This window comes from Haliaeetus albicilla, chromosome 24 (genome assembly GCF_947461875.1).
Source record: "Haliaeetus albicilla chromosome 24, bHalAlb1.1, whole genome shotgun sequence".
NCBI lineage: Eukaryota > Metazoa > Chordata > Aves > Accipitriformes > Accipitridae > Haliaeetus > Haliaeetus albicilla.
In genome coordinates, this window is record NC_091506.1 from 14884540 (window position 1) to 14897798 (window position 13259).

General features: G+C 37.3%; 1 protein-coding gene across 1 annotated transcript in view; it reads left to right on the plus strand.

Annotated features, from left to right (window-relative positions):
* Positions 1-13259, plus strand: part of ARHGEF3 (Rho guanine nucleotide exchange factor 3) — a 140161-nt gene that overhangs the window by 43910 nt on the left and 82992 nt on the right. Inside the window, exon 3 of the mRNA XM_069812271.1 lies at positions 1450-1516. Within this exon, the coding sequence (XP_069668372.1) occupies positions 1450-1516 (67 nt within the window). The remainder of the gene's footprint in view (positions 1-1449; positions 1517-13259) is intronic.

The window sequence follows — 13259 nt, forward strand, 5'->3', positions numbered from 1 at the left end:
CAAAACATTGTTAGGACAATTGATAGTTGTGTAACTTGCTCTTGTTAATCACATTTTTCTCTTTTCATAATGCAGTTCCAGTGAGGCTTTTGGGTTAGAAATTCAGTTTCATTATATTTAACTCAGAAAGCTGTAGTAGGAGGATTTATTAGTGGGAGAGTCTTTAATGCTAACGTCTGTCATGTATGCTGCCTTGTGCTTCTTAATGACTTTATCAGTGTGCTTCAAATATTGATATTCTTTCTGGTTGGCTGACTGGTAGAGTGAAAAACTGAGATTTACATCTCAACCTTTGATGTTACAAAAATGACTCAATTGTCATAATTATAGTTTATTATTTACATTAAGTTGACATCTAAAAATGCCTACTGTGATCACGACTCTATGATGTGCATTAAAACACATAATAAGAAAAATGTCTATACAACAAAACAGAGAAGGCAGAAAAAACAGAGCTATTGCTGTCCTGACTCTACAGAAAAGAAACTGGGGCATGGTGTGCTGGGGTCCTTCAGGAGCTATAAGCAGCAGCAATGACTCCCAGATCTTTCATGTGTTAGTCCAGTGCTTTAACTGCAAAACATCTGTCCTGTTACTGTTGAATGGTGAGGTTTGGTCGATAGCCATTTAATTTGCTATTCTTTAACCAAGTTTTTGTATTCCTGTTATTGTTTGTGATCACTTCTGTAATCTGTATAATTGCATGGTTGGAGTTGTAGTGTGCTCAGCACTTAGGTCCTGCTGCCAAACTATTTGTTGGTTTGGTCAACTTCAACAGGTCAGTCAAGCTTTGATCTGACTTTATGTGTAAAATATCAGCAGTGTTTGTCTACCTTTGTGAATTAAGATCTTACTGGTGAAAAGCACTCATTAAGAGCAAAGTGGAGAATGTTAGGGTTACTTTTCAGAGATAATTGTACAGCGATAATTATAGGGTAGGAGAAAGGTTTTTTTGGAAGGAGTAAAAACAGAAGTCAGCTTCTAGTTTATAGCGTCACACAAAGGTATGGCTAGCTTGCTTTACGTTGGTGCTTCGCGTAGCTTCAGTGTTAGGATTAAAGGCTCTTTAGTGTCCCTATGTAGTACAGCTGGCAGACTGCACCATCTTGCATCACATGACATAATTGCAGCTTCATAGACCCACACTGTTCAGGTCAAGGTTGTCTCTGCTTTTTGAAAATCAGCAGGAGTAATAAGTTGTTGTCAGACATCAAATCAGTGCGTCTCTGAAGGCTTGTAAGGCTGCCATGTCCCTTAGCTCTCAATCTGAATTAAAACATTTAACTGAACTGAAGAGAGAAACCTGTCAGAAATGCAGCCAAGGAAATCTAAGGTGTCTTAGTACTTGAAGCCTGTGTTTTTCTTTTCTCCCTCTATTGTCACTCTGTTATTGATTTAGAAAATATGACAGCTGAAAAGGTAAACACTCTTCTTTGTCTCATCTTGCAGGCCGAAACAACAGCAACAGAACAATTTTTCCTTGTTTCCTTCAACCAAGGGCTGGAATTTCAGAGGGGTAAGTTTGGTATTGTTTTGTTCATACTTTGTAACATTCCCTCCTGCTTCATTCTGTTGCAGTGTAACTTCATAGTTAAACCACAATCTGTGAGGACTAAAATCACAGCAAAACAACTACAGAATGGAACTTGTAATTTTGTGACCTCCTAAAAGTCTTTCTAAAAAAACCCAACTTCTGTTTATATGATTGGCTGACTTATTATGAGGCATGGGGGAGATAATTTAATGTAAGTGGGTTAATGTACAATGTGATTTAAAAAGAAAAAAAATAAAAGGATGTGTTTTCATATCTGAAAATAAATTAGCAAAACTGAACTGATCTGTACTGGTTTTTAAGTGGTCTTTAAATCTGATATAGATATTTGTAAAGTTACTTGCTGAAAGCTTGTATATGGGCATTTTGCAGAAGTACAGTTAGAGAATCATAAGAAATATTACATGGATTTCTTACGAGGCAGAAGGGACTAGGTTTTTTCTCTGGTTGGCTGAGCAAGGAAATATGGAAGCATGTGTGTTCTCACAGTAATTGAGTGAAAAGGTACATGAAAAAGCAACACAAGTGAAACTGAGAACCTTAATATTTGCTGGTGGTATCGGAGCTTTTATTCATGTTTGCTTCAGGTTTCAGAGGTAGATTAATTTTTTCAGAGAGTCATGTTGTCACCTCTCTGTCCCCTATGACCTATGAAGCCTTCTACGCCATTTGTTGAAAAACTTAATGTGATGGTGGCAGCGTTCAGGTGACAATGGTGCGTTTGCCATGTGTGCAAGTACTGTAGCCTGGGATACAGTCTAGAAGAAGGAGTTGTCACTGCATGTTGTATCTAAGTCACAGTGTTACTGTGATCTTTTGGTTAAAGGAAGGGCTTTTCTGTCTTGCAAACTTCATTTGGTATAATAAACAGTAAATTACCGTTACCTGTAATGTGGGCTGACTTATACTGAATCTTAAGAGTTCAGTTTTGTATTCAGGAGAGCATATAAATGTGTTTTGTTTGAGCTTCTTCCAACAAAACATTTATGTAGAAAGACATTACTTATATGCTTTGCTGAAAGGGTAAATGGCACTGACAGGTTTACTGGTCTGTGTGGTCATAATATGGTAAGCTTCATTAACATGAAAAATATTTTTCACAATATCTGATACTGATTTCTGCATTCTAATTTCATGTTTTCAATAGAGCATCCACTATTGTTTACCGTGAGCTTTTTATTTTTACCATGTATCTCTTGTGTTGCACCACAAAATTGCGGGGATGAAGTTATCAGCGTTACCGAGAAAATAGTTCCCTCACAGCAGCATTGTCAAGAATGTAAGGAAAATACCGACAACCCCTAACCTGTAGATTAATTATAAATTTCAGGGCCAGTTTAAAAGTAAAATTGACTCTAGTATTTTTCCCAGTTCTCAAATGTGCTGGCAAAGTAATTGAGGAAGAAGGTAGGTATGAAAGTAGTAGGAAGAGTATTGCAGGTATGAGTTCTAGCTGGAGAACAGTGATCCCAAGTTCAAAGAGCAATAGCTCACTGCAGTAAGAGCTTAGGGTTGGTAAGTGTGGCAGCATGAAGTCCATGATCCAAGCTGCATGGCAGAGGTGGAGTAGGCTAGTACACGAAGAACAGAGAACTAGGGAGTAAAAGACTTCAGAATCAAGAGGAGAAATCAAGAACCTGAAAGGAGATAGGAATAGGTAGTATTAGAAAAAAAACAAGGCAGTGAGTGAAGGATCTTCAAACTGCTTCCTTCATGTGTAGAAATGAAAATCTGTGGGAGTTGTCTGCCACCTTATTTTTAAGGAAACTTATGGGATACTAAGAGAGATGTCAAGTTCTATAGCTGTAATATTTCATAGAATGCATAGTTGCAGTTAATTGTGTGAAATAAACTACTACATAAAGGGAAGAAACTGTATCAGTTGTTTGCTTGATCTGTTTGGATGCTGAAACCAAGACAGTTGAGCACGGGAAAAGAGAGCTAAGTTTATTCTGATGGATGGAAAAATTGTGTTATGAAAAGCCCAGTGAGCAGACTTGAAGTCACAAAGGTTTTCATACAGCTGGTGAATGATAAAAGGTTAACTTTGATGTTTTTTCGCAAACAGGAGTAAAACCTTACTGGGTAAAAGAACTAAGTTAATGTTGACTGTGGAACAGTGCCATGCTTGAGTATAACAAACAAAACTCTAGAGCTGACTTATTCATAGCTATGGTTTTTTAAACATACATGCTATTTCTATAGTACAGACTATAATACAGGATCATTTCAACAGTCAAAAAATAAAAGAGAATAAAGTTGCTAAGCACCAAATTGCAACGTTGTGTTCATCTACCTGTCCACTTTGCAGTCAGTTCACTGATTTTAAATGTCTCTGTATCATGCTGATAAAGTGGGCATGTTAAAGCATCCTTGAACATACACCAACATAAACCTCAAAGTAAGATAAGCAAGGCCCAGATGCTAAACATTTACCAAAGAAACTCCTCTGCACTTCTCTTTTCCTCTTCTTAAATTTCTTTTATCAGAAGAAGGTTTTTCCGTGTTGAGCAGCTCTTTTGAACCCCATGGTTAGAGATCACATTTAGTTCTCTCAGTGGGGATTTCCATGTCAAGATGCTATCATTTATGTGTTTCTACCAATGCAGTCATTTTTAGATAATGGTAGCAGTTACTTCCAGAACTTTAGGCAGTGCTCAGGTATCAGTGATATTGATATCAGTATTTTGATTTTTTTTTTAATAAATCAATCAATCCTGGTTTAGATTAAATTTAGACTTTAAGTTATTGAGCAGTGCAATCTCTCTGCTATATGCTTCTCCTGCATATATGCGAGGCATCAGGTTAATTTGGTCTTTGAAGAGATTGTATAGTCAGGTGTCCAGAAATAGACTATTTTAGAGGGAAGGTATTTATAGTGAGAATTGCAATTTCAGAGGAAGAAACACAACCTGTGGAGACAAGAATATCACAGACTGGAGGGATAGTGTAATGGGAAACCCACAACATAGGAGATTAGGTGGTGGATGTGGTACTCGGAGCAGAAAAGGAATAAAGCAAAGGAAGGTACTTGGTATAGGGTTGGAGAAGGAAAGAGGAGGAAGCCACAACTTGGGAAGAGCGATAGTCAGGATGGGAAAAGCAAAGAGCAGTGAAAGATGGGGGGGGGGGGGGGCGGGGAGGGGAGGGGATAAATTATGGAAATGGATGAAAGCTAGTGAGTGTGAAAGCAGAGATGGAAGTATAGCGTGGAGGCAGAAGTCTTCTGTAAAACACTACAGGTTAATCAGTTCAGCCTTCGCAAATACTGACTTTGGGAAGATAATGATGTCATGTAGGTGGGGAGCAATTTGTGGCCAGGGCTTGGTTAAGGAGAAAAGGCATGAATATCTGATGGGATGAGGCAATTCAGAGGCAGGTCAATAATATATATAAAGAAAAGAAGAACACAGATCTTAGCACAGAGATTGATATTAATCCTATTTTTTCGCTCTCTCCCGGTTGCCATTAGCTCTCACTCTTTTTCTTCTTCTCATCTCCATGCCACCCTTCCCTTAAAACCTTGATGCAAATAAAAGGCTTTCCTCAGCACCACTGTTTGGTGCTTATACATAAGAGATAGCAATTCAATATGCTGCTCCTAGTGGCTGTGGAAATAGTGCATTATGTTGCCATGTAGGGTGGGAAACAGTTTTATTTAATAAAGCATCTCATCAAATGAGGATTACAGTTGTACAGTCATGCATGCACAGTTGGAAGATGCCAGGATTAAACCTTCTGTGGTTGTTTGCTAGTTATGATACAGTCCTGAGTTACATGCTTGTGTGCTATTTTTTTCCATAGTAAGAGTAGTCAGATTATTTATAAGAAAGTTCTGAATTGAAGAAGACTAAGAATCTCTCCTGGGGAGTTTCAGATTTCAGCTTATCTGTCTTTTTTCGGGCTCCCTTAAAATCACCCACTTCCTGTTTTTGCCAGCAGGATAATTTTCTAGACTTAGTTATGTGAATGGTGGGCTCAAGTTACTGGAAGTTTTTAAATGATTTTTTTTTTCCTAATGATGTATTTGGATACGTTTGCAAAAATAGTGGTACATAGTAGTCCCACTGTTGATATGATGACACTTCAGATGGCTATGAAGAAACTGCCAGACAATTAAAAGAAAAGCAGGTATCTGATTAATGAAGAATATTGGGGTTGTAGGCATAACTGAAGAGGATGCTGGTTTTGTCTCTGCTTATCATTGATATTTCTCTGTTCCACCAAGAGCTAGCATCATTTCCTGCATATGTTAAACAAACATCTGAACCATTATGATGGTTTCTCTACTTCCTCCCCCCCCCTCCCGCCCCCCGCACCAAATTTGGCTGAAGAACTTTAGTCCTAAAAATAAAAAAATAGTGGAATCTAAATCAACATTTTCTACTTGAAACAGTTTGAGGCATGTGTTTGGAGTGCAGTTGCCTGAAGATTGAAAATAATTTACTGCAGCTAGGCTTCTTCCTATTTCCTTCTTTTCTGCTTCCTTTTTAGTTTTGCAAAAGTATTTAACCAACCAAGCTGCAGATGCGGTCACCTGTGAGGAAGGCTGGTTTAATTTATGAGAAGCCTGACATAAAGATGTGCTAAAAATGCTGAAGGTCAATTTTAGATGTGTAAGTGGTTTCTTTGCTAGTTTTGCTGCAAGTGTGTTTGTGGGGAAAAAGGTGTCTTTTATGCCAAATGGGAGGAATACAAAACTTTTCAGACAGTATTTACGAAACAGTATATTTATTTTGTGCAGCCTGGCAGACTTCAGTTATTCCCTTCAGGGTGCATGAATCTAAACAAGATAAAAGTTGCTGAGAGAAGTTCTTTCCTAGCTTTATCTTCATGATTAATTACATAAATTACATAATTACATATTACCACAGAAAGCACCTCTTTACCTCTCCTGGATTCTGACTGGTTTTACTTAATGTCTGTATCCACGGATACTCATTTGCTTAAGCAATGATGTTACCTGTAACAGACACTTATTAGAAGTGATATCAGACAGGCCTGTATTCATACTTGTTGAAGTAAAATTATGCACTAATGTCTCTAGATCAAATGTGCTTAAATACCATTATCTCACCATATGATCAATGTGATTTTAAAGCACAAGTTATTGTATACATTAAAAAGCACGTGTGGTTTTTTGTTATTTTAATATATTTGTATGTTGTATGCACGATTGAAATAGCTTCTGGGGGAGAGGGGGCGGAGTTTACTTTGCATAATTGACAGCATAGTTGTGAGTGGAATTATTATACCTATTATGACTTAACAGTCAGAAATTAGTTCCTTCATGTGTCATGGAAAGACTCCTCCACCTGGGGGAGTCCTGCTTGCATCCCTGCTCTGGTACTGTATGCTCCTCTGTTTTCTTTGTGGAGAGTCCTGTTTCTTCTAACCTCCTGCAGCAGGTTAAAGAGATGCTAGGTGGATGCTTGATCCCTGACCAGTCTCATCCCCCTTTCTTTTTGAAAAGAAAAAGTACAAATTCCATATTCCTTTTTCTCCTTTCTAACAGATGATGTTTTCCTGTGCTCCACTCGCTCGTTTTAGATCTCCTCCTCTTCCTTCCTCCAGTGGGTTGCAAGCTCTTCCATTTCAGAGTTTAATTGCTCCAGCACTTCCCCTTTTACTGTCTTTGTTCAGGCTTGCTTTTATTCTGCCCTTGTGGAGGTGCTGTTATGCCTCTGTCCAGCATTGACCTTTCTTGGGCCAGAATGCCTCTGATACCTGATATTAGAAGTGGTAAGAAGCAATTCCATAAGTCTTTCTGCTTTAATGTATTAGAAGATGGATGCTGTAAACATAGGGCCTGTATAATGGGCTTGGTGGAAGCTGAGTTTCTCTGTAGCCTTGCAGTTCTTCCTTTGGAGCATTGCAGAAGCCGAAAACTTTACTTCGCTGTTGATAGCAGCAATGTTGGGGGCAATAGGAATGTTAAGAGTTCCCTTCCATGATACACAGTATGTAGTTCAGAAGGCTAGAGCTTATAAACTGTAGCAAGTAGACACCCTGGACACTGATTTTTATTTGTAGAAGTGCTGGTTTTGATGTCTCCCTGCTTAACCTGTGGGCAGAGTTTTAAACGGTTTAGTTTATTATTGGTTTTGTTTCTGAACAAACCATTGGAACTGTTGTTGATTAGTCACAAGACTAATTTGTCTTGGAACAGCAAGGTTTATGTTGGCAAACAAACAGAGATGCTATCAGAAATTCATTGTGTGGCATTTGCGTAACTGGATAGCAGTCAGTTCCATCTGCAGTGCCAAAACACATATCAGAATTGTTGTATTCTTAATGTATACACTGAATTTAAAAAGCAATTCAGTGTGACTAGTTAGACAATTTTGAAGAATTCAGGAATGTATTATTCCAAACTGATGCGCTGACTTAGCATGATTTAATTACCATGGTAAGTTCTATCTACAATGTGTGATGTTAGGTTAGCTATGTCATGTCAGAATGTGTTATTTGAAATTCCAGCAAAACATGGTTTGTTGACATATTAGTTCTTAGGTCTGTGATAAATGGCTGTATCTTTTTGTAGGATCAATGGATGTTGTAAATTACAAGGTTCTTCACATACAGTAGTACTGCAAAAATCATGAACATGTGCTGGAGAGATATCTATGAGTTATGTATGAATGAGTTAGTTATAAAGGAAAATGGTGCAGGCTGGCCTTTAGACTTCATCAAGTCTAAAGGGGACTCAGAAAAAACCTGTGCACATTTTATGAGTTGTTATTGCTCGTGCTATCTAGACAGTGCTCTAATGCTTAGGAGTTTGCAATGTTTTCATTAACTCAATTCAGTAGCTGTTTTATTAAATGTACGTGGTTTTTATGTCTACAATAATCTATGAGTTAAGTACATAGCCATTAAACCTGTCCAATTACCTAGTTTACAGGGCTACTTTCAAGTTAATGACATGTTAGTTAGATAAAATACACTTTGGATTATATGTTTCCTGGGGCAAGAATTTTGACGCATGGTTATGGAGCACTTGGCTAATGCGTTCTTGAAATGAAGAGACTGTCATAAGCTTGTACATCTGCAAGACTCTTCTGTCACTATCTGTATTGTAAAGGGTAGCTATTCTGTTTATTCAAGCTCAGTTATTCAATTAATATTTTGAGGTTTTCTGATAATGAAAATAGTGTGATATCTCCCATTTGGAAGGATTTCTTATAATTTCATGTTATCTTTTCACAGAATAGATGTTTTCTTGAAAAATACTTTCTGCAGTGATTCTGTTAACGTTGTAGGGCTTTATTTTATGGATCTTTGTAAGTGCTTTGTAACAAGTTTATTTTTGTTCCGGGTGTGGTTTGTTATTTATAGTAGAAATATTCTGTGTATGCTATAAAGCCGTCATGCCAGCTATTTTGCACATACAAACAATACTGAGCTAGAAGCAACATGTGATAAAGCAGATAGGTCCAATTGTCATTCTCTTAGGCTAAGTTTGATGTTCTGTTACATAGCAGATTTCCTGTCTTTAATCATAGATTGGGTGTTACCTTGTACTCCTGCTGTCATTTACTGTTCTTTTCTTTGTTCAACAGCAGATGAACTTGACCCTGTTCAATTTAACTCAAACCAAACTCTGCCCATTTCTTTGTATTTGTTTCCCCCCACCCCACCAGTGACTGCTCTTTGAGAACACATGATGTGAAATTACTATTTCCTATGGCTTTTTTTCAGAAACTTGTAATGGTTAACAGGATGATGCTGTTGTCTGGTTGAATTTGATGCCACTCAGTCTGAGAAACCAGCATTTTAGAAACAATTTTGAGCTATATATTGGTATTTTATTGATAATTATTTATAATTTTATTGATTTTATTTTAAAATTACTAGCGGACATGAATGGTTGTATGTGTGGACTTTAATTGTTTTTTTGTTTGTTTTTACTAGTCATGGATGCTTGCAGTAGAACTTTGGTGTTATTACAACCTATTACAAAGATATGTTATTAACATCACCCTTTCCTTTTTTCCAAATTGTTGTGATGGCGTGTTGTCTAATTTCCTAGTGTTCATACTGTGAAAGCTCACTGGTCAGTCTAAGTTGATTGTAAAAGTTTCCAGTTTGGCAGTGCTTAGATAATACTATTTAAAACTATGGAGTAAGTTTTAAACAAAAAGTAAATAAATGGACTACACAGTTGGAAAAGGCTGCAAAAGCATTATTCGCAGAAGCAGTTGGGAAATCCTCTGTGCTCTGCTAGAGGTTTTATTCAAATGTCTGCCTCTCCATCTCCAGTTCCACAGGTTCTGATTTAGGTTGTCAAGCTGTATGTGTGACAGAAATCCAAACAAAATATTTTAAGGACCAGTAGAGAAGTAAAGCCTGAAAACTTCTGAACTTCTGAAAAAGCTTATAAACAGTCCTCAAGAGCTGATGGAAAAAGAAAAGGAAATTTGAGTTCCTCCTGATCTTTTCACTTGAAAGAAGCACTTTGAGTGGGTTTTTTGGTACTCTCTGTGAAGACTGCTGTTCATCCCAAACGTAAAAGTGCTTTCACAGCCAGATTTGCTCTGAGACATCTGTCTTAGAATGAGTCCTAATTATTTTTAAGCCAAACATAAGAAGATTTTTCTTGAAAGCTAATGCTATTTCTGTGGTTAGAATGTACACAGCAATTACAAATTATGGCCATCTTTTAAAATATGAGGCACATGCATAATAAGAGTAATACAGTGGTGTCTTTTATTTATAGCAACCTGGAAACAAATTTTGTTATTACAGTAGCAACTAGAAAACAAGGTCTCCATTTTGCTAGATATCATGTAAACATAATAATAAACTATTCTTTCTCTAAAGCATTTATAATCTAAACATTTGTAAGAACATACTGTAACGTTTCTTAAATAATACTAAATTAAATTTTTTAAAGTAAATTCAGATCTGTTGTAGCTCTTAAGTTCCACTCACAATGACAGATTTCGTAATTCCTGGGTTCTGCTATGTGTTTTGAAATGGAATATTAAATCTAATGGAAAACGTATGAAGCATTGTATATAATGTGATCCTAACATGATTTGAGGTAATGTTCTAAAACTCTGTAAAATGCACATTTAAAAATATTTGAGTTGAATTTAGCATCATTAAAACACTCGCAAGGCACAATGAGAAAACAGTTTCAATCCATGTGCCAGCAGGCTCCCCACTGAATTTGGAAAGCTTTATTTCTTTTCCTAACACTGTTTCAAGTTTTCAGTGGTTCACAACCTTAAATATCCTCAAAAGAAGTAGTCTAAATTTCAGCAATTACTGTGTCCTCTCAGACACTTCCAGTCCAAAGCAGACCAGCAGCCTTATGAAAAGGTCATAAAATGAGGGCAGTTATACCAGTGCTAAAAAGATTAGATTGTATGCCCTGACTGGAAGGATACTAGAAGATGGGAGAGGAGAATTGCAGCACTTTCTGAGGGTACTCAGTTGGGCAGTGGCTGGTGCTTTTCAGTGTGATGCTTCTGGGCTACTACAGTCGTATAAGCAGTAAGAGAAAGTATTCTCTTAATGTCTTCAGAAACTTGTGACAATCTTTCACATTCTGGGAAGCACCATCTTAAGAGTTTGCCAAATAGTTATCTCTGGGAGTATATGTGAGAAATGACAAACTCAACAGTTTCTACTATGGGAGATAGGCAAATCAGGAAGTCTTACAGAGAAATTGCTACCAGTAAGCATCTCTCCTAGCTCTTAGAAGGAGCCAGGTCAAGCCTCTGAATCTCTACTTGATTGTAACCACAGAATTAGGAACCAGTTGACACAGCCAGGCCCCTTGTTAGCACATGCCAGTTAGATAGAGGCCAGTGTTCCAGCCTGTGAGGCGTTCTGCCTGGAGTTTCAGTTAGATAAAATACAGTCAAAGGCAATCCAAGAGGTGATGTCAGCAGGTACCCTAAAAGTATCTTGTAGGGTAGACAAAAGCAGGACCAAAACCAGTATGTCATCTCTTGAGGATTACTATCATGCAAGCTTTTGTGTATACTCCTGTTTGTTTAAATTCTTACGACCTTGTATTGTTTTGTAGTAATATTTTGTTGAAGAGTGCAGAACCTCTGTTATTTGCACAAGAACTTGAGCCCCCTCATAGCTTAATTCAAGTTGCTTTTTTCATGCCACTGTCACCTACTGAAATGGATTAAAGCTTCAGAAGTTGTTTCTTTTTAAAAGGAATATTTAAATAGGTTGATACTTTCTTCTGAGTAACAGTATTTTTTTCAATAACTTTTTTTTTTTAATTTAATAGCCAATAGTAAATGTGTATCAAATGCCAACCTTGAGGAGGGTTTCCTCCAACAGGTAAATCAAAGAATGGGTTCACTGCTACAGAAGGTTTGAAGTCAGCCCCCTTACAAACACAGTTTCTGAAAAGAGGGAGATAGCTGCAGGTTTTTTTGAATGGCCTGGTGGCTGCATGTGAACCTGCATTTAACTTGCTTAGGCTTCTGGATGGGGAAAAAGGGAATGTTACATGTCTTCCTACCACAGTACTTCAGATGTGTATGTTCCCCTTCATTGCACAGTTAAAAATTCTAGTTGCAGCAGTAGGATACTGCCCTGAAAGAATGATTTTATTTATTTTATTCTTCTTATTTCCCTACTTTTAAGAACTATAGAGAAGAAAGCAACAATGAAACTGCTTAGGTAGTTTTGCTTGCACTTTGCTATCATTTTGACAAGATCAGTCAGCAGAATATACTTGGAAACTGACTGTATACTGTCTGAATAAAGACTGATTGTATACTTGTTGTTATAAACATTTGACAGACTTCAACCTTATGCCACCCTAGTGCTTTGTGCATTTTACAAGTGAGAATACTAAGGCGGGAAAGTTTCCCAGACAAAGTGTTGTCAGATATTTTCTTTTTAATTTAAATCATGAATATCCTGTATTCATTCTTTGTTCCTGTAAACCAAACTTATAGTAACATTTAATTCCTTTTACCCACAGTTTTGTGGATGTTTCTGACTATGTGATCCTGTGTTCGCGGTGCTATCTTGTTTCATGTTTTGTTACTGCATTGGACTCAGCAGCAGTGCTATAGCTGCACAGATACCGAATGAACAACTTTCATATATTTATGTATTTTGTCAATTATAATTTCTTGACCTCAATCTTTTGAGGCAGTTGCTGCGTGGAGTCTAGATAAAATGTCTTAGATTTCCTTCCTTGGTACTTACGTGCGTGTTTACAATACATGTGAGTTCAAGCTGCACTTTCTTTCAGGTGGATGCTGTTGATGTTGTCAACAAAGTGCAGAGTACCTTGGAGCTGACTGATACAAAGATGCAGGGAAAAAAACACAAATACAATGTTTTATTTACTCAGAGGTTGGAGAGCAGATTTTACCATCCTGTTAACCTGTGTTGATTGATACAGGTAGGGAGGGCAGACTGTTTTAAATGTTGTTTACTAGATTGACAAGAAAAAGTTTGGTTGGCTAATCTCATGCCTGACGCTAGGCTGAAGTCTGTGGTATCTGTCTTTAGGCTTCTTAATTTCTGATGGCTACTGTGGCAGAAGGTTATAGGTGACCTAAGAAATAGTGCAAGTGCGAATATAAAGAAGCATAGCAAGTTAAAGAGTTTGCATGTTGTGGTCTCCAGGAAATGGAATACGGAAATCCGAATGTTACCAGGAAATCTGATTGAAAATTGCCTGCCTACCTAACTTTGTATTTGGTGCAATTTAAGA